Here is a 20,850-nt window from a genome sequence, read left to right as displayed (position 1 = left end):
CCGCGCCTGCCGGGAGGAAGCGCGTGCCCCGCGCCCGCGGCCAATCGGCGCCCGGCACCGCCCCTCGCGCAGCGCCCGCGAGGGCCAATGGGAGCCCGCGGAGGCGCTGCCGGGAGGCCCTGAGCCAGGCGGCGGCGGCGGCGGCGGCCTCGGCGTGAGGGGAGCGGAGCGGGCGGCGCCCCCGGCCGCGCTCGGCCCCGGCCACGCTGGCGCCCGGGGACCCTCCCGAGATGCCGGTGCGGAGCGAGCGGTGCCGCGCGGGCGGGGCGGCGGGCTCGGCCTCTTCGCCGCCCTCCGGGGCGACGGCCAGCAGCCTGGTGCCGCCGCCCCCCATCAACACGGCGCAGCCCGGCGTGGCCACCTCGCTGCTCTACAGCGGCGCCAAGTTCCGCGGGCAGCAGCGCAGCAAGGGCAATGCCTACGAGGTGGAGGTCGTCATGCAGGTGAGGGGCCCGCCGGCGGCCGCCTCCCCTCGGGCCCGGCGCGGGAGGGCCGCGCTGTCCTCAGGCCGCGGTCGCCATTCCCACCCCGCCGGGCCCCGCAGGCTGCGGTCCCCCCGCCTTGTCCTCTCCCAACTCCCTCCCGGCCGTGCTTGTCCAGTCTCCCGTCCCTTCAGGCCCAGTCGCTTTTTCTCCTGCTCCGGTCCCCCGGCTGCTGCGTCCTTCCCGTTCCCCTCAGGCCCCGGTTGCCGCCTCCCCACCCCCCCCCCCCACCCCGGCTCGGGTGTCTGTCGGTGTCTGCCCTCCCCCAGTTCCCTCAGAATCCAGATGTTGGGGGGTGTGTGTGTCCCCGCAGTCCCTGTCCTCTAAGCCCCAGTGAGGCCTGTGGCTGAGGTGGGGGAGACCCCTTTCCTTTCCTACCGTTCCCCTCAGCCCCAGCGAGGTGGGACCAGGGTGGCAGAGGCCTCAGGGGGACCCTTCGCCTTAAGCCTGGAAAGGCGCATGGTCCTGGAAAGGCCCGTGGTCCTCCCTGCCCGTGGTCCCTTCTGACCTGGCAGTATCTCCCTGTGATTCCCCTGGTTCCATCAAACCTGGTAATGGCTGTGAGTCCTCAGGCTCTGGGGAGATCTCTATCCCCCCTGTGCGCTCTCCCTTCCTTTCAGGACCAGGGGAAAAGACCCTGTCCTATTCCCCTCAGGCCCCAGGAGGGTCTCCTTTCCCTCAGGCCTAGTGAGGCCCAGGGCCACCTGCTTGCTCCCTTTCCCTCAAACCCTGAGGAGGGCTCACTTCACTCAAGCCTTTCCCCCCGCCTCTTTGCCCTGTTCCTCTCAGACCTGGCAAGGTTCATAACCCGGGATCCCTCCCCCATTTCCTTCAGGCTCTGGGGTGGCTGCGCACCTCTGTGCCACGGGGCGGAAGGGTAAGAGCCCAGGTTAGAGTGGGTGGTGTCCTGGGAAGTACCTACTAGTGGGACAGCCTGTATTTCAGGCCTGGCTGGAAATCGGCAGGGATCCAGGTCCCGGTTCCTGGCTGGCAGAGCGTGGCCTTGCTGGACCTGGGATCCACGGTTCCCCATTGCTGGGGTGTCAGAGGCTCCCCCAGGCTGAGCAGGGAGCCTGGGGCGAAGTACAGTGGTTTGTCTGTGGCAGGAATACAGTCAGACAGCAGTAGTGCCCAGCTGTGCTGGGGAATTGGGACGCTGGCTCGTGTGGCTTTCCCATTCCTCCCTGCAGTTATTGTCACCCTGTGTGCTTTATTTTTAGTCCTAGGCATTGGCATAATCGCTTTGGGCAGAGCTGGCGAGGTGTGGAGTTGTTAGTACATGGGCAAGCCAGACATCTGATACACGCTTTCCTATAGAGCACCCAGCGAGTCACAGCTTTGTTCCCAGTTTGGTGGCACGGGATCTGGGGAACCGTGGTTTAATGTGTAGCAAACACAGTGATGAAGCTTGACGCCTGTGCCGGCATTGTGGAGTAGTGTCAGAGCCCCAGGGTCAGCAGATGGGGTAGCGTTTGAACCGGATCGTGTTTGTTTTCACGTAGGGTCCTCCCCTTGTCAACAGCACAAGCGTACCTGGTACGGTTTGCTGTGGTGGGGACATCCTATGGCTGATCAGCTTCACTGCACACTGCCTTCTCGCAGGGGCTGGCTGTGGCTTTGTGCTAAAAATGCTGCTGTTTTGCACGTGTCAGCTGAGAAGAGGTGGCTGCTTGCTCTCCCTGTGCTGAATGCAGAGAAACGGCGCTTTTCTTTGATCGCAGGTGGGGAAGATCCATCTTCTCACAGTTGATGTTTGTACTTCCCCAAATAACTCACTTCTTGCTTTGAAAACTGATCTAGAGATGTCAGAGAAAAGCTTGGAAAATCCCCTGGCTTTAAAGGTGTTCGGAACAGATGCAGCCCCCTGCCTAGCTTCTGTGCAGCAGAAACAGCAAGATGCAGCCCCCTAACTCAAAAGAAGGGTGGCATAAAAGCGTTAGATTTGGGAGAAAGGCCTCTTGCAAAACGCACGAGACATCATCTGGCTTCTGAGCAGGCTTTGGCGCGTGCTGTGCTGCCAGGCGAGCTACTAGGCAGAGAGTACAGGTAGCGTGTTAGAGAGGTGTGGGTCAGGCCTGTTAAATAAGCAGATGGTGAAGCTCAGGGCAGTGCTTTCTTCCTCTAGCCTGAATTATCTCCATTAAATAGATGCATTTTACTCTCTCTCACCTGAATGCCAGTTTGCTGGTAGCGGTTGACTGGGAAATGTGGGGGCTGGGGGTGTGGGTGATTCCGCCAGTGGTGCTCTCACTTGGAGAAGACTGTGAGTCTGCTTCCTTCTGGGTGGAGAGGGGAGGTTTGCTTCCCGTCAGAGACCTACCTAGGCAGAGGGTCCTGCCTGAGTGTGATGGAGCTGGAAGCTTGGGGCGTGGGGTTTGTCAGGCCTGGGATGTAGGGGCTGTCAGAGTTGAGCTAGGCACCAGTAAATGATCTTTCCGAGTGGTTCCCAGCCATGGGGAAGGGCTGCCAGCGTGACTGTCGGGCAGTAAGCTGGACAGTCTGTACCAGTTGAAGCTGACATTAGCCTTGAAGGGGTTAGAAACTGCTTTGGATCAACTGGATGCCTTCATGCATATTCTTATGGTTGGACTTTGCACTCTTTTCTAGCATGTGGATATGGAAAACTCCTACCTCTGTGGATACTTGAAGATTAAAGGCCTTACAGAGGTGAGTGTTAACTGCAAAACAAGAAAAGGTGCTATGTAAAGGGTTTTCTTTTTCCCAGTGGGGTGGGAGAAGCTGCCACCAGAAATAGGAAGTGGAGGGATTGAGCATACGGTAAATTTGAGCACTAAGTAGTTTAATAGCTTCACTCTGTTGTTCTTGGCTTGTTGAGCAAATATGATGGGCCTTGATGGGAGTTCTGAACGAGGGAAGCTTCTCTGGCATCCCTTGAGGTCTGAGCAGAACAGAATCTGACCCTGCAGTCAGCTTTAGGCACTCTACCAGTGGTGGTGTGTTGCTGAAAGAAAACGAAACAGGACCCGAACAGTCAGATCTTTACATACTTCCTTCCCTGTCCGTCCTCTAAGATCTGCTTGTGGTGTTGGACAGTTGGTGAGAACTGTCTCCCAGGGGTGATGCTTCTTTCGGCTGCAGTGCACCATGTGTCTGTCATTACATGGGAGCACTTAGAGAAGCTTGCTCGCCCCAGCTGAGCCTGGTATTCCCTGCCTGCGTTCTCCTAATTCGGTGCCAAAGCAAAGCTGAAGAGCAGCACCTTCTTCCCTGGTGGGGTGGCTTAATCCAGCCCTTGGGCTTTGTAGCAGTCACGTAGCAACTGCCGGGTCTGCACTGGGGAGTGGTGCTGGCTGTAAATGGTCACTTGTGATCGTCCAGCTGGGAGCTTCTCCGCAGTCCAGCTCTGACACGGCTCCTTCTGGTTTCCTGAAGGGAATAGAGAGGCAGAGAGAGGCTGGAATAAGAGGGTGGAGGCTGTGCGTGCATACAAGTCAGCCTTTAAGAGGTGTGGGGCAGGACAAGTCAGCACGCTGCTTGGAGGGACGGGAGCACCGGCCTTGGATTGCCCGGAGCTCTTGCTGCAAGATGCTGCTTTTTGCTGAGCGCATGCACCTCTATCCGCATTTGAGTTTCTGTCTCTAGGTGACAAATCTTCTGACCTCTCGTTCATCCCTCTTCTCTCCTAGGAGTACCCAACCCTCACCACTTTCTTTGAAGGGGAAATAATCAGTAAAAAGCACCCTTTCTTAACACGCAAGTGGGATGCTGACGAAGATGTGGATCGTAAACACTGGGTAAATAAATCGGGGGCCAGATGCAGTCCTGGCTGAGCAGCTAGTTTGGAGGTGAGGTGCAGCATGTGCCCATGCAAGAGCTGTCAGAAGGGCCTGGAAACCTCTTCTTTTTGGGTGTCTCCCTCCTTCCCCCCACTGGGATCTTTGCAACTAGAGGTCCCTTCAGCAGGCTGTTGGCTGTGATCCAGGAGAAGGGCGAGTGTGTCTTGCTTTCCACTTGCTGGCCCTGGGGTTGGAAAGGAGCAGGAACAATCCCCATCTCTTGACCCCCTAGGAGAACACACTCCTTGTTTTGAAGGCTTATTGCAAAATGGAGTGGAGAAGGGGAGAGGTGCCCCTCTGGCACAGGCAGGGCTGTTGGTACCCGCGTCTCAACCACCTCATCCCTCTGCTCAGGACAGGGTGTGTCTGACACTGTGCTCTGGATCAGGGCCACAGCAGCCAGCTGACTCTCTCCCCACCTCGACCTTTGCTGCTGTTTGCCAGACTTTGATGTTTATTACGTTTCTGTCCAAATACCTTCCTCTGGAAGTGTAGGAGCTTCTCCAGCTGGGCTGGATATGGCTGTGGGTGTCTGGCAATCCTCTGTGTTCACCTGTGCTAGTCCTGGGGTGTGTGTTTAGCATTGCTCCAAGGGAAGAGCAGCCCCTTTGGTGAGGAGATCCTGTTCCATAGCAGTTCTTCCCTCCTAAATAGCAGCTGGTACTAGTGAGCTCTGCTCCTGGAATAAGCATCGTGTGTTTTTTTTCTTTTTTGTTTCAGGGGAAGTTCCAGGCTTTTTACCAGTATGCAAAAACATTTAACTCCGATGACTTTGATTATGAGGATCTGAAAAATGGGGACTACGTCTTCATGAGATGGAAGGTAAACTCTGCATGTCTCTTTCTCTGATGAGCTGCTTACAAACTACTGACAGAGACTTGTGGTGTCTGAAAGCTTTTTCAGCTACGATGGTTTAATGAAAGATCTCACCCTACCAACCTCGTAACCCACCACACTTGCAAATTCCAGTGTGACTCCTGTCTAGCCAGCTAATTGCGTCCTTAAGGGCTGCAGTCATGGCTAAAAACACAACAGGAAAATCTTGCTTGGTGATGCTCCAGAGGATAAGAGAATTGGTGTTTCCAGTCCCTGTGTGGGGCCTGGTGTTTGATACAGATTGGACAGTCAGCACCTCTCTGCTCTTAAGCTGGATTGATTCCTCCCTCTTTACACAAGCTTTGTGCAGCTGTGATGGGTGGAAATCATAGAATCACGGAATGGTTTGGGTTGGAAGGGACCTTTAAAGATCATCAAGTCCAACCCTGCCAACATGGACAGGGCCATCTTCCACTGGATCAGGTTGCTCAAAGCCCCGTCCAACCTGACCTTGAACACTTCCAGGGATGGGGCATCCAACAGTTCTCTGGGCAACCTGTTCCAGTGTCTCACCACCCTCATAGTAAAGAATTTCTTCCTTACATCTAATCTAAGTCTACCCTCTTTTAGTTTAAAACCATTATCTCTTGTCCTGTCACTACATCTTTCTCCATCTTTCTCAAAAGCCCCCTGTAAGTATTGAAAGGCTGCAGTAAGGTCTCCCTGGAGCCTTCTCTTTATCAACCAGGTGACTCTGATTTCTGATTTTGCAATTGACCTCTGGTTTGCAGGGGGCAGGCATTGAACTGAAACTGATCTCATGCACTCTTTAAAACTGGTTCTGTTCTCAGTTGTCTGCTTCCCTGTAAGATGCCTACAGTGGCAGGTGGTGAAAGAACACGCTGGTGTCTGTGGTCTGGGCTGCTGCGAGTACAGGGAGTGCTCAGCCAGGAATGCCTTCGTGTTAATGGGTGCCAATATTCAGTTGGGAGGGCAGATTGGGGGGCGGGGGTAGTATTTGACCGGCATTTTAAAATACGGTCTGTGTTTTGTGTGCAGGAACAGTTCCTAGTCCCAGATCACACAATCAAAGACATCAGCGGTGCTTCCTTTGCTGGTTTCTATTACATCTGCTTCCAGAAGTCAGCAGCATCTATAGAGGGCTATTACTACCATAGGAGTTCAGAATGGTAAGGAAGCTTCCTTCCTCCTGCAGACTGAAGGGTGGCTCCTCAAACCAAGCAGTGACTCCTCTTCTGTTTGTCTGCAGCCTTGGGAGTGTCCAGGCGGTGCTTCTCTGGGCTGGGAAGGAGGTTCAGTCTGGCGGCTGGACCTTGGGGCAGAAGGGAGGGCGTGTGTGCCATGCTTGGCCAGAGCAGGCTAGCGCAGCCCATTTGTGTGGTGTAAAGTGCTGCCCTTTTCACACGGCGGGGGATGATTGGGCTGGCAGTGTGGCACAGGGGAGGTACGAGGTCTGGAGATGTGCTGTGGCCCAGCGAAACAATGCCCTGCTGCATCTGTGAGGTATGTTGGGAGGCAGACACCGGCTGCGGTTCACCAAAAGCATCGCTCCAGAAGCCTGGTCTCCAGTCCAAATGCTCACAGGGCTTGTCTGCTCCTGTCCTCCCACGGGGACAGGCAAGTGTAAGGCAGCCTGGCCTCACGTGCTGGGTTGTGCTCCCTCAGTTTGTGCTTTGCTCAGTGATTCAAGCTTTGAGCTTCTCCATGTCTTGGCCCTTCAGAGGATGTCAGAGGGGCCTTCGAGAAGGAGCTCGGTGCTCTCTCACATGTAACAGCTTGGCTGTTGCTCACTTCGTGCAGAAATCTTGTTAGGCCAGTGCTTTGTAGTCCATGGTCCTTGGGGTGTTGCTGTAAGACACAGGGAACAGTCAAAGTTAATTGTTTGGTTTCTTGTTAAAGCCATGTGACAAGTAGCTGTGGAGAGCTCTTTTCCCTCTGACAGCCTTGGATATTTGTCACATGCAGCAAGTGAATCTGTAGGGTGGCTGGAAGCTCTCAGGGGGAGGGAAGGTACCTGGGAGGCTTTCAGACAAATCCCCTCGAGCTAAGCTTTGAAAGACCTGAGTGTAATTTGCAGTTGTAGCAAACACTGTTTGAACATGAAAGTTGTTGAACTTCAAAAGGTGTCCAAAAACCACAGACAGCCCACCCAAACACAGCCTGGCTGCAGGTAGCTCAAAGGCACAGGTAGCTCAAAGGCACGGGAATGGAAATGAGGAACAATGCCGAGCCCTCACGGGGTTTTGGCACCAGGGTAAGTAGGCGTTGGGTGCCTGAACACCTCTGAGAGTGACTCTGAGACTGTAAAGGGGAAGAGCGGAGCCAGCCACCAGGATGTCTGCTCTGTGGCCTGCCAGGCAGAAGCCATTAGCGCTAGGAGGGTTCTGTTGCTCTATGTAATCCTCTCATCTGTCTTCTCCCTCTCTCCCAGGTATCAGTCATTGAATTTAACTCACGTTCCTGAGCACAGCGCTCCTATCTACGAATTCCGATGACAGCTGTCCAGAACTGATACCGCACAGAAGCAAACCGGGCAGGAGAGCGTGGCCTGTCAGGAGAACTGTGTCCCTGTCGGAGCACGGGAATGCACGCTTCTCTCCTGCCCCTCGGACTCGTGAGAGAGAGCCTGAATGTTAACTCACCCAGCCCAAGGAGTGTGGCTGCTGGAGCTTGATTCTCCCTCCTGTCGAGTGGCGATTTGATCTTTAATCTGGTTTTAAGCTACCTTTAAATGCACTTTCTTATTGCACAGCTAGTTTCTCTATCACTGAAGTTCCTCCCGGCTCTCCTCTGGAAGCTGTTTCTCAGTAGCTGGAATCAGTGGTCTGTCCTCTGAGTAATAAGAAAATATAAGCTTGGTGCTTATATTTTCATTGTTACAGCCTGGTATGGGTTGAAATTGCCGGGACTCAGGTTTGTTGCCCAGATTGCCAGCTCTGATGCTCCCAAAGCCAGGTCCCATGTGTGAGGCTCTGCTTGGCAGAGAGCTGCTCAGCTGCCGAGTCTGTTGTGGGGGAGTGTTGGCTGAGACAGATAAGGCTTGAACGAGTCTTTGCTTCGCTCTGGCTAACCTTGTTAGCCAGAGCTGCAGATCTTTCAGGAATGCCGGCCCTTTGGAGCTGGGAGCCGTTCCGGTGTCTGGATTCGCCACTGGGAATTAATTTGATGTATGGACTTCCAGGCTCTCAGTAAAGTGGATCTGAACTCTGCTTATAGGTGTATATTTGCTCTTTACTTAAGTTAAGGGTAAAAAATTAAAAAAAAAAAGAAAAAAAAATACTTTTATTAAAAAAAATATTTTTATGGCTCCTTTTCCCAAGGACCCTCTGGCAAATGCACAAGTACTCAATTACATTTTACCGTTTTCACATTGAAAACCGGGAATGTCTGCGTTAGTTTTTATATACGTGTATGTAATCAGCTAGCCGCTTTGGGAAAGTGATCAGAGCCCAAGTGTTGAGCAGTGTCGCAGGGACAGCTCTGGGACTGTTCAGCATTTGTACTCACTTTTCATGCTTCACCGACACCACTGCTTGATACCTTTTTACAAGGCAAAAAAAAAAAAGAAAAGAAAAAAAAAACAACAAAAAAACCCCAGTAGCTCTCCTCTGACTTTGAAATGTTTCAAGTGATTTAACTTAAGGCTTGTGTGCCAAAGTGTGTGTGTACGCGCGTGTGGTTTTTTTTTTAAAGACGTTTTAAAAGTTGGCCTCGGTTGTATATTTAATGTGACAGTCCCACCTGTGGGGCTTTTGTGAGAGTTTAGTTTGCATTTTTCTGGCTGTTTTAAAACCAAACCCCTTAAAGCAGGCTTGTGTCACACGCTAACCGGGTGGGTGTTGAGGATGCGTTTGCCGCCTGGGAGAGGAAAGCGAAGCCTCTGCGTGCCTAGCACCGAGGTGGTTTGGGTTTCCTTCTTTTTAACTAACTTTCTTCTTTTCGGCAGCGTGTCTGTCTTGTTTATTGCAGCAGCTGAATTGCTAGTTTGAGCCTTAATGAGAAAGTATTCAGGTCTCGGTGAGCCCATTTCCTCTGTTCCAAGACGGGATCTTGCGTGGTCAGAGAAGCAGCCGGGCTGGTCTCAGAAGATGATGCGGAAAGCACCCACCTCGTGCGTGCTGTTTGCCGTGGATGAATCCTTTTCCCCAGCACAAATGGAGAGAGACCTGCTTACGGGAGAAGGGGGGAGACCTGGCGGGAGCTCCCCCGTGATGGAGGAAGCATGTGCTGTTGTCTTGGCTGTTGCAGGTAGATTTGTAGAGTAGCGCGAAGGCAAGCATGAGAGCGATTCGAGGCGCGAAGGGAGAGCGGCTGCGAGCAGAGCAGTTGGGAAGTGGATTCCTGTTTTATTCTGCTCTTGTCAGAGAAACTCGGCCCCTTTGGCGGTGGGGAGAGGAGATTCCTCACAGGCGGTGCTGGTTTTAGAGGCGAAAGCTGGCAGTGTCGCTCCGCTGTGACCACGTGTGGGGGTGAAGCCTCCTCCCAGGTGCTGTGTGGGTGCAGGGACCCAGCTCCAACGGCTCTTTACAGCCCTCCGGAGCTGTCTGTGTGCAATATTGGTGGCGGTGCCGGTCTCTTTGCGCTCCCCAGGGCTGTCAGTGCCAGCGTGACCCTTGGGTTTAGTTGAGTTAACACTGTGGTTGTTGGCAGAAGCTGGGTTAGGAAGGGTCCTGGGGTTTAATATGTCTAATTACCCCAAAACCTCTGAAGTTTTTCTTTGAGACTTGATATGTTGCAAGAAGGGTGGGGAAGGAGCATCCTGCTTTCTGCCTGTCTCCTTCCCACTGTCCTGAAGCCGATTTCGGCTGAAATCCAAAACGGCTGGGGTGATGCCACCTCGTGGGATGCGTGTGGCAGGTGCAGAGCAGGTCGTGGAGCCGAGAGGTTTGCAGGGGCTGTTGGTGTTGAGAGCTTCCCTCCTCTAAAGCCTTCGTTTTGGTTTTCTTTTTCTTTGACTTGTTTGATGAGCTAAGGAGAGATGTTACGTATGTCGCGGTGTGGTGAGAGAGACCTGACCGGGGGAGGATCTGGGGTGCGGAGGTAAAAAATGGGGTATTTGGTCTTGGAAGAGGTTGTGATGTCTCTTTTTAACCGCGCTGGCTGCCGAAGGGCTGTACTTGTGGGTGAAGGATGGAGCAGGGGCCGAGGCGGTGTTTGCGGAGCGATCAACGTCCAAATTAAACACGAAATGTATTTAAGGGGTCTGTGTCCGTGTCTGTTTGTTGACCAAAGCGTTTCTCGGTTCCGGGGCTTCATCTCCCCCCTCGAGGGTTTCTCCAGGAACCCAATAAGCTGCTGATTGCCTTAAATGCAGGATCCGGCCTTAGTTAGAGGAGCAGGGGGGGGCAAGGCCTGGTGTGGGAGGCTCCCTCTGAAACCCGCCTGGTTCCTCAGAGCTGTCCCTATAGGCAGCTCCCCTTGGCCCCCTCCTCAGCCCGGGACATCCACGCGTGGGCACCCACCCGTGCCCCAAGGGTGAGGGCGGGCGGAACCCGGAACGCGGGGCGCGGGAGGCGGCCGGAGCGGCGCGGCGGGTGCACCGCACCGCCCAGCACCGCCCGCCGAGGGCCGGCCCGGACGCTTGAGGGGGACGGACGGACGGGCCGGCGGCGCTTCCGGCGTGCGGCGTGCGGGGCCTGGGGAGCGGAGCGGGCCGGGCCGGGCCGGGCCCCGCCATGGGCATCCTGGAGAAGATCTCCGAGATCGAGAAGGAGATCGCCCGCACGCAGAAGAACAAAGGTCCGGGCCGGCGGGGGTTACGGGGGCGGTCGGGGGCTGAGGTACCGGGGGGTACCGGGCGGGGCAGAGCCCTTGGGGGGGGGGTACGGGGGAAGAGGGGGCTGGGAGGGGGTCCGAGCCGGGGGAGAGGCGGGATGTGGGGTGGTTTGTGAGGCTGGGGTGGGGTGGGGGCGGTTGAGGGGCTTGGGGTGTCGGGGGCTGGGGCGGGGTGAGCCCTGAGGCTGAGGAGGCCGCGGCGGGGGGGCTGCCCCTCCTGGCAGCCGCCCTCTTTCCGCGCTCGTGATGCCCCGGCCCGTGGGAAGCCGCGGGCCGCAGGCCTGGAGGAGGTGCGGGCCGGAGCCCGGGTAGCACCCCGGCTCTCCTCGGAGCTGGGCCGAGGACCCCAAGGGGTGTTGGCGCAGGGGGCCCAGGGCTGTCTGCTGTGGGGGCCCAGGGCTGGTGATGAAATGCCTTCACTTAAAGAGAGCACGGGGGAGCCGAGATCTCCTCGGGTTCTGCCAGAGCGGGTGCTCAGCACCTTGCTGCTTCTGGAGGCTTTAGGCTGTGGCAAATAATGGAAAGGAAAAATAGTAAATCCCTTAATTGCTTGGGTTTCTTGCTCTTCCCTGTTACAGCTTCTACAGAAACAACTACCTTTTTTTTTTCCTGTATCAGGTATAAATTCAAGCGTGTTGCTAAGAATAAGTCAATAAAGTACTTTCACACACATAAGCTCCAAGTTAAATGTATCTTTAAAAGTTGACAAGAGCAGGGGAAAAAAAAAAAATCTTGCATTTTTGAGGGCTGAATGTGACTGGGTGTAAGGAGGGGCTTTTGCCCAGGAGTGACCGTTCCACCTGTGATCTCTGCCTCCTTAACTGGCTCCCTTCACCCGTTCATTCCTGCACTTACTCTCCCTCTGGCTTTGCTCCTTTTAGTCGGGAATTTTTTGGCTGCTTATTTCCCTCGAGTCTGACCTAGTGCAGGTTACTAGAAGGTTTGCTCTCAATGCCCAGTATTTCAGAAGGTTACAGAACCGCTGTAGCTCGTGTGTGTGGCAGTGGTTAAGACGATCTTAAGAGATGAAGGTTAAGAGATCCATAGTGTTTCTTTTTAGGAAGGTTCTTATTTCCAGAAGTGAATTGTCAGCAACTTTCTGTCAACCAGTTGTTGCGTTTGTGTTATTCCAGCCACTGAGTACCACCTTGGCCTGCTGAAGGCAAAGCTTGCAAAATACAGAGCTCAGTTACTAGAACCCTCCAAATCCTCAGCCGCTAAAGGAGAAGGCTTCGATGTGATGAAATCTGGAGATGCCCGTGTGGCACTGATCGGTTTTCCTTCTGTGGGTAAGGTCAGTGAGTGTCTACGTTAACCACGTGGCATGTGTGTTTCCAGGTTTGTGGTTAGGAGTGGCTATAAAGCAGATATCCGTCTTCTCTTCGTTTTTCACCTTCTCGCCATGACTTAACAGAAAATTATTGTATGCTGAGAGCTGAAAGTTAGGGCTAGGGGAAATACTCCTTCATATTGTGTGCAGTACCCTGTGGTAACAGCCTGAATCTCAGTCTTGCCCAGCCACAGCACTGCGGAGAAAATAGATGAGAGTACGGGATTTGCCTTTGTTCAGCAGAAGCGCTGGCTGTCCCATCACTGCTTCAGTCTCTTTGCCCTGAAGAGCCACAACACGACTTTTAAAAGCTGAGGAACACTTTGGTGTTGCTTGTTTTGCTGAGGAACACTTTGGTGTTGCTTGTTTTGCTGAAATTTACCGGTGCTTCCATTTGTGTATCTCTAGTGATGCTGATCTCTTGCGTTTCAGTCCACGTTTTTGAGTTTAATGACCTCAACTGCCAGTGAAGCTGCGTCTTACGAGTTCACCACCCTGACGTGTATCCCAGGAGTCATAGAAGTAAGTAGGATTCTCCTCCCTTTGGCACAGTAGTGGTAAGAAACCCAGACGTGTAAATGAGTCTGTTTACATCAGTTACACTTGTGCTGCCACTAAGAAGCAGTGATGTCCAAAGGTCTCTGCTGACTTCCGCTTTAAACTTTAGGAGGTCTTGAGTGCTTGTGGTATCAGGTCTTCTGCAACCTGCAGCGCTGATTTAGCACTTCCCGAGGCTACATAACTCGTCGAGATTGACTGCCCGATCTGGGTTTCATATGCTGCCGTTCGACTGACCAGAGCAATACGACAATTCTCAACTGAATTTTTTATAACCGCTATTGGCGCCATTGACCAGATGGCTGGAAACCTTGACAGATTTGTTTTTAATGAAGCTTTAAAGGAGGCAATCTGTACTGTGATCAATTTGGAAAGAAAATACAACTACTCCTGTCCTTGAGGAGTTTTATTAGTGGTGGCCTAAGCATCCATCAGTAAAGCAAATGATAAAGGGCATCAAACTGAAAAGTGTCCAAGAGTAATGAGAAAATCTGGGTCAGAATTGAAAGCGGAGTTAAATAATGAAAGTAACCGTATTGGTGTTAAAACGAACACAAATATTGTAACGCATCCAAACACAGCCGTGAGCTGCAGTCAGTCGCTAAAGCCGTTACTGAGGACTTCACTGTAGCAATAGCTTGAAAGCTAATGCCCTTGCAGATCTGATGATTGACAGTCTCCCGTTATTTCCCGGTACTGTAAGACCTGCAACACATCTGAATAGTTCTGATCCATCTCAGTAAGAGGTGGGTGGCACTTGCCTGTTACTGTGCTTTATTTGTTAGACCAAAAAAGTAGGGTTTTTTTCTTTCTTTTCCATTTCACCGACTGGGGATAATGCTACTCTTGTACTGTGCTGTTTTCCTGGTGCTTTGTCAAACTGCAATCATGCGATGCTTTAGGAGGTCGGGACCTAACGTACCACAGTATGTGGTGTCGAACGCAGCTTCACAGGAAACACTCTGGAGGTTCTCTTGTCAAAACAGCCATCAGCTTTGTGCGAAGTTTTCCTGCTCTGTCGGGTTCCTTCAGTTCCATGCTCTGCAGGCTTTGGACTCCAGCGTGTGCTTGGGACTTTCGAGGCAGCTCAGGTGCCCTGCACAAGGCTTTCAACTTTCCATCCTTCTGTTTCCTTTTCAGTACAAAGGAGCCAATATTCAGCTGCTGGATCTGCCTGGAATCATCGAAGGAGCAGCACAAGGTTGGCTGATCTCTGTGTTCATGTAAAGTAGGGATTTGCCCTCAATAGTGTACCTGGGTGTCTCAAATGTTAGCAGGTTTCCTGAGCCAATAGTTCCCACATTGGCTTTCCAAATTTTAGAGTCCTTGATCTTATGTGAGGCACGATTCTTATCCCTGAGCCCACGTAAGGTTCTATATGTAGCAGAAAGATGCTTTTCTGGAGGTGGGAGCCAAAGCAAGCCAGTCACTTCTCACCTTCTTGCGTGAGTGTTATCTTGCTCATCTGTTTTCTGGTACGGAGGAAATCTAAAGAAAGATGCTGGAGAGGCGGAGGGAGAAATTACAGCTAAACAGTAACCTCTGTTGGCTGTTTTCCTGAGTTTCTGCTAGTCCTCCCATGACTCCTGATTCTGGGAAGAGGTGTTGGCTTTGTCCTTCTGCTTCGTCATTGTCCTGATTGGCTGGTCATGTCAGAAAATGCCTTATGAAGCTTAGGAAAATCATGTCAGAAGATGCCTTAGGAAACTGGAAAATCTCCTAATGATCTCTTCTTGCAGGAGCGTGGCCTGGTTAATAAGGTTTCTCTTTTTTGACCAGAAGGTGTATGTAACCCCTCTGCGCCCACATCTCTGCTGCCTGCTACCATTGCACGTGTCGGGATGTCTGTCCTGCTGGCAGAGACATCATTTCCACCCGTGCAGTCGTACACAGATAGCTTTATGCACACTACTTCATGTAAGCTGTGGTGGAGGAGCAGCAGCAAAGAGTATTTGTTAGGGCTTGTGCTGGACATAAGATAGTATGGTTGGACCAGATATGCTCACTCGGGGCCTCCCCAGCAGCTGACTACAGCCAGTACAGCACTGCAGCATCTTTTTCCTTGCTTCCAAGCAGCTGTGCAGGGCAGGAGTCCCTGTCTGTCGCAGAGCTCGTAGCTGGTTTCTCTCGCTGATCTGTGGCTATCTCCTCTCTTCTCAGGGAAGGGCAGAGGTCGGCAGGTGATAGCTGTGGCCAGGACAGCAGACGTCGTTATTATGATGCTGGATGCCACGAAGGGTGAAGTACAGAGGTGAGTGTGTGCTTCTGGGCACGTGGAGCTGTGGGGTGGTGGGCCAGGTTCAGGCGTTCCCCCATGCCCAGAAAACATGCCAGCTCCCTGAAGTGTTGCGTCCTGTGCACGTTGGGGAACTAGTACTTAAGTTACTGAGTATGAGATGGAGATTGTATTCCATTAGAAGTGTGCTAGCTAACTGGCTTGGGCTTCTCAGCTGAAGGATCATTCCCACAGGATGGCTGTTCAGAGACAGGGATGTCAACCTAGATTTCCACCACAGACTCTGTCCTGCATTAGCTGTGGTTTTTAGGTTGTAGTGAAAGCTTGTGGCAAGGCTGTATCAATACGATAGTCTAAAAAGAAAGTTAAGGGTGTCACCTGACTGCACTCAGTCTCACAGGTACTAATGTGCAGTGTCCCTGCAGGGCCCTGCTGGAGAAAGAACTGGAATCTGTAGGAATCCGACTGAACAAAAGCAAACCAAATATCTACTTCAAGGTGAGGTTTCCTGGGCTGCTGCAAGCACAGCTTGTGTCTGGCTGCCTACTCAAAGCCAAGGTCACTGTGTGCTGCCCCTCGTGTTGGACAGACTGAAGGGGGGATTGTGGATTTTGCAGACCATTCTTAAGTTGCTTTATTGCCTCCCTGCAGCCGAAGAAGGGTGGAGGTATCTCCTTCAACTCAACTGTCACATTGACTCAGTGCTCTGAGAAGTTGGTGCAGCTCATCCTCCATGAATATAGTATCCTTTCCTTAAATGGGAGACCCTTCAGCTGTCAGCAGCTCATGAGTCAAGTGGTACCTGCTGTGGGACAGCCTTGCTGTGTCTTTGGTGCTTGCGGGGTTGACAACAGGCTTTCATAAGCAAGCTCAGCCCGTTGGCTCACAGCAGTGTGTAGATGTGTTGGGATTTGGGCCTTGACAATGTTCACCTCAGAAATCTTCAATGCTGAGGTCCTTTTCAGAGAGGATTGTTCCCCTGATGAGTTCATTGATGTGATTGTAGGCAACAGGGTCTACATGCCGTGCCTCTACGTGAGTATCTCGGAAACAGCCTGCCTTCTGCTGCACCGAGCGTCTCCATTCTTTGCTGAAGGAAACACTGGATCTTCCTGGTTCCTAAAGCAGTAACGATTTGGGCTTTAAGAGGTGGAAAGCACAGCTCAACAGGGAGATTTGTAGAAGCTTTACATGTACGGCTGTAGTCTGTGTGTGTTCCCTGTGCCCTCTTGTGGCTGTCTGCCGAGGAGCAGTGTGAGCTGCGTGTCCTGGTGGCGTGGGGTTTGCTCCCACAGTGCGGGAGCCTCGCGTTCCTGTGCTGCAAGCTCTGCGCTTGAGTTTTCACTACTGGTCCCTTCTGCCAGAGGTCACTTAATGGCTCTCTTTGGTAGCAGCTGGGTCTGTAGTGAAATCCAAGATACTGGAGAACGTTTTGCAAATCATCCCAAAGGGAGAACTTGAAAAGGCCCGAACTTAGGTTTAGGCTTCTGAATTTTAATAGTTTGTTTTACTAAGAGCCTTGGCTTGTCCTCTGGCTGACAGGATCTGAGTTCCTGTTTCAGATGCTGAAACTACCTTGTTATACCTACATGTACATGTCTTACTTCCTTGCAGTCTTGCTGAATTGACTTCCTAAAGGGTGTGTTGTTTTACCTTTGACTTAGGTTTATAACAAGATTGACCAGATATCTATGGAGGAAGTGGATCGTCTTGCTCGGAGACCCCACAGTGTTGTAATCAGGTAGGAGCCTGTCACGCTGCCTGATGTGCTGGCCCCCATGGCGTGGTGGTTCATTTCATACCCCTTTCTCCAGCGTCTCCCAAGAAGGGGCTTCTCCCAGGGCTACCTGCGGGTGCTGGGGTGAGAAGCGGAGCCACTGTGCAGCTTTTTCCAGGCTTCCTTCCCCGGGAGAGGCAGGCTGCTTGGCTTGTCCACACTGTCTGCAGGCCAGAGTAAGCCAGTCTAGCTTGTTTCCTTAGAAGCACTGATATATCTGACTGGGGCTTTGCTGCTTCAAAGTTGCTTGCCCTTCTGAAAGACCTATTTATTTCACCTTGTGTTTTTCCTTTACTGGCCTCATTAAAGACTTTTCCCCTTGTTCCCTAGCGCTTTAATAAGATGTTTCACCTTGTTCTTCTGGATCTCTAAATCACAACAGCAGTAAACACGGAGATGTTCCTGGTGTTTTGCAGCTGTGGCATGAAACTGAACCTGGACTACTTGCTGGAGAAGCTCTGGGAATACCTGGCACTCACCTGCATCTACACCAAGAAACGAGGACGTAAGTGACCGTTAGCTGAACAGAAGGTTTGAAAGGCAGAAGGGGCTGCTGCTCATCAAAGGCAGACAGGCTGCCAGCAGGGCTTGGGTGCCTGGCTGCCAGTGATCTCTTATGTCTTGAAAATGCTGCAATTACACTCTCCCTTACCAGCTTTCAGCTCTTGGGAAATGCTTTCTGTTCCATCTGATCCAGCCGTGCATATATCCCGCCACAGCCCTCCTATTCTCTCTGAGCTAGAAGAGCTGAATTTTCATAAGACTTTGCATGATGATATAAGGAAATAAAGTTTGCAAATTCGCAGCTTTCTTCCTTATTATGCACTCTCTGTGATCAGCTGTTCAGTCCATCACTACCCGGAAGAGGTCTCCTGTTCCTGCTGTGAGAGGTTTGGTGATTCCCACGTCAGGCTCCTGATGCTCAGGAGTGCCTTTGATCCTCCTTTTGCTTTGCAATTCACTTGCAGCTTCTCCCAGTGATGAAGGCACGTCCATAACTTGCTCCTGTTTGGTTGTGAACAGCTGTGACTCTGAACTTGGGTGGACGTGTGGAGGTTAAGGAACTTTCTATGAGCTTGTTAAGCTATGAAATCTTGGGGATTTTACAGAAGACTGCAGAGTGGTTTGGTTTTACTTGAGCAGGTGTGTTTTGACTTGGGTGGTTTTGTTTGTCCTAAGTTAAGTATTTGGAATGGAGTTGGAGCAGGTGAATTGTGAGGAAGCTGTTGACTGTGTGACGTGGGTAACCATACTTGTGGGTACTGGAGTGTCTACAGAACTGATTTGATGCTCTCAAGTACCCAGATACCTGTTCTGTCTGAGAGCTGGCGAGTGTAACAGGAGGAGGAATTTGGGAGTAGTAAGCACAAGGCAATGTGAGATGGTGTCAGCATGTTAGAACACAACTTGATGGAAATACAATGCTTTTTTTCCCCCCCCTCCTGCTTCTCCACAGAGAGACCAGACTTTACAGATGCCATTATTCTACGGAAAGGGGCCTCTGTGGAGCACGTGGTAATTTCTCTGCATATTTTATGTTTCCTTGTCTGTAGAAGGCAGGTTCCTCTTGGAGCCTGCTATGATTTGTGCTTCATAAAGCTTGGGTTATGTCAGTGTTTAGTTGGGCGTCTCATTTTGTTACCGTTACTGATTCCATCTGCCTCAGGTTTCTTTTCTAGCTGCTGTGAAAGGTTAAAAAAAAAAAACCCAAAACTTAATACAGTCCAGTGAAAAAGCACATGGAATGGGGCTTTATATGGACTGGTGATTTCTGTGTGTCTGTTCTGTATTCTTTCAAGTGCTGTTAACTGGCTCCTAAAGTCATTATTATAATCTCTGACATAGACTCGAGTTGCTTCTAGTTGCTGGATATTGAGCAAGTTGTTTGCAAAGTAGTGTCATTGAACTGCCTCACATTCTGTCTGTCTGTCTTGCAGTGCCATCGAATTCACAGATCATTAGCCAGCCAGTTCAAATATGCCTTGGTGTGGGTAAGTGTTTAACAGCAAATGAAATCCCTGTCCTCAGGTGTCTCTGAATGATCTTCTCCTAACCCGTCTCCCCCTTTTGCTTTAAAGGGGACAAGCACAAAATACAGCCCTCAAAGAGTGGGCTTAACCCATATGATGGAGCATGAAGATGTCATTCAGATCGTAAAGAAGTAACCTTCTTTGCTGGTGCCTGGCCTTGTCTTTAATCACTAGAATTGGAACTGACCACATAAAAGCAAAACTAAAAAAAAAAAAAGAAAAAAAAAAAAGAAAAAGGGAGATGCGTTCTACAGCCAAGAAAGCTTCCGTGAAGCTCCTTCTCTTGGAGAAAGGCAGAAAATGAGGCTACTGTACTTGCAGATGGGGATGGGGAAGATGGGTTTCCATCTTGCAGCATTTCAGGCGAAGTGATGTTTCTTAAAAATACAAAAGGAGCCAGTTCTTCTAGGACACAGTTCCCACAGCCAGCAATGTCCTGCCCCTAGTAGGGTTTGCACATGGATCCATGTGTTAACCTACCAGTGGCTTGCTTAAACAGTGGGAAGTTTATGGGTTTGTGTGAACAAATCTGGCCCTGTGCTTGGGCTGAAAGAACATTGCTGATGCTTTGCTGCTTATCCTTTCACTTAATTTAAGCATTGATCTGAAACAGAAACAAAGTTATCTCTCCCCTACTTATTGGACATGTTATCTCTGCAGCTTTCAGCATTGGAGACTTCAGTCTCTGCGTCTGAGACGACCCCCAGTGAATTTGTAATGGTCCCACCTCAATTAACATTAAAACGTGGCACTCTGTGCCTCTCCTTAGCTCTGCAGTAGGGTTTGTAGGACATCCTGGTCCAACTGGTACTAAGAGAGATGAGACACGAAACTTTGTTAATGAACTATTAAGCTGGCCAAACTGCAGCAGGGTACGATCAAAGAGCCATAGACTGTAGTGAGGATTCACTTCTGGCATATCACTCGTCGAGGAGCTATCTTGGGAGTTTCCTCCTTTGCTCTTCTCCTGCCCCTTAATCCCCAAGAGCGTTGCTGGGGATCTCCTTCATTCTCAATCGTGTCCCTAAATTCCAGAAACAGCTCTCTGAGCTCAAAGTACCATCCCATGCCATGGGTTTTACCCCAGCCCTGTTAAACATTGTTGCTTGTCTGGGTATTTTTCATCAGAAATCTGGGATTTTTCTAATCATGCTTTTTCATTGAATACTGATGCTAAACAATTCAGAGTGCCTGACAGAGAACAGCTCTTTCCTTCTGGGATCAAGAGTTGCCAATAGCTTTTATTTTCTTTCATTGAAAAAGGGTTCGGTCTGATGTGGATTCTTAACTGTGAGGACAGGTCTGATCGCAAACTTGTCTGAGCAGGGCTCCTTCCCTCTCCTTTGTGCTCCCCCCCGCCCCTCACAAACTGATCGAGCAGAAATGGAAGGATTATTTTATTTGAGAAAATAAAAATTGCTATTTCATGTGAACTGTAGGTGTCTGCCTGCAGTGGGTAGATGGTTTGGTGTGTTTTCTAACTCTCTTTTTTTTAACCTGAGGAATCCTGGATGCTGTTGCAGGAGGTTGTAGGGGGGAATAGATTGTGAAGTGGCTGCAAGAGGGCTCTGAGGCTGGAGGGGACTTGATGTGGTGTGATGGGAGATAAATAGGTATTATACACAATACCCAAGCTAAGAAGGTGACTTTGAACTCTGTAAGTTCCCTTCCCTGTCCCTGGCTTTGTTCACAGCTGGAGTGCAGAGCAAATCCCGACCGCGGTGGCAGCTAGCAAAGAATGAGCTCCAAATTAGCCGCATTATGCCTGAGCTGGCTGTAGAAAGCAGGCACTTCCCGGTGTGAATTGGGTGGGATGCCGTTCCAGCACATTAACTTGCCCTTTAAATTTCCTACGAAGGTTGCACAGGCGGAGCTGCCCGCACAAAGAGTTCCTTTGGTTTCATTTTGTCCCTGAGTTTCTGACTTTTCGCTCCAAACGCAGGAGCCTGCCAAGCCCCAGCACGCGACCGGGCAGCCAGAACTGCTGACTGGGCTTTGTCCTTAGGCCAGGTAGTGTGTCGAGTTGGG

General features: G+C 51.4%; 2 protein-coding genes across 2 annotated transcripts; both read left to right on the top strand.

The window, feature by feature from the left end:
* The first annotated feature begins 87 nt into the window (after positions 1–87).
* Positions 88–10,267, top strand: GID4 (GID complex subunit 4 homolog). The gene is given in 8 exon segments (XM_059826376.1): positions 88–117; positions 119–186; positions 188–443; positions 3,090–3,149; positions 4,130–4,237; positions 5,000–5,101; positions 6,155–6,285; positions 7,548–10,267. Coding segments are annotated over 8 exon segments (819 nt in total). The 3' UTR covers positions 7,612–10,267.
* A 514-nt stretch (positions 10,268–10,781) lies between these two features.
* DRG2 (developmentally regulated GTP binding protein 2) lies at positions 10,782–20,243 on the top strand. The gene is made up of 13 exons (XM_059826244.1): positions 10,782–10,855; positions 12,025–12,185; positions 12,654–12,743; positions 13,920–13,980; positions 14,940–15,030; positions 15,441–15,513; positions 15,667–15,757; positions 15,953–16,050; positions 16,680–16,756; positions 17,209–17,297; positions 18,249–18,307; positions 18,730–18,783; positions 18,871–20,243. Exons 1-13 carry the CDS (start codon positions 10,792–10,794, stop codon positions 18,955–18,957), a joined length of 1,095 nt encoding a protein of 364 aa, XP_059682227.1. The 5' UTR covers positions 10,782–10,791; the 3' UTR covers positions 18,958–20,243.
* Positions 20,244–20,850: the final 607 nt, after the last annotated feature.

The sequence above is a fragment of the Gavia stellata genome, chromosome 18 (assembly GCF_030936135.1).
Source record: "Gavia stellata isolate bGavSte3 chromosome 18, bGavSte3.hap2, whole genome shotgun sequence".
Taxonomy (NCBI): domain Eukaryota; kingdom Metazoa; phylum Chordata; class Aves; order Gaviiformes; family Gaviidae; genus Gavia; species Gavia stellata.
Note: the sequence above shows the minus strand (reverse complement) of the source record. Positions and strands in the feature narration are given on the sequence as shown.

Coding starts and splice junctions, on each gene's coding strand:
- DRG2 (XM_059826244.1), top strand. CDS start 10,792: ATGGGCATCCTGGAGAAGATCTCCGAGATCGAGAAGGAGATCGCCCGC. Junction 15,031..15,440: donor ACGAAGGGTGAAGTACAGAG/GTGAGTGTGTGC, acceptor GTGTCCCTGCAG/GGCCCTGCTGGAGAAAGAAC. Junction 15,758..15,952: donor GCTCATCCTCCATGAATATA/GTATCCTTTCCT, acceptor TGTTCACCTCAG/AAATCTTCAATGCTGAGGTC.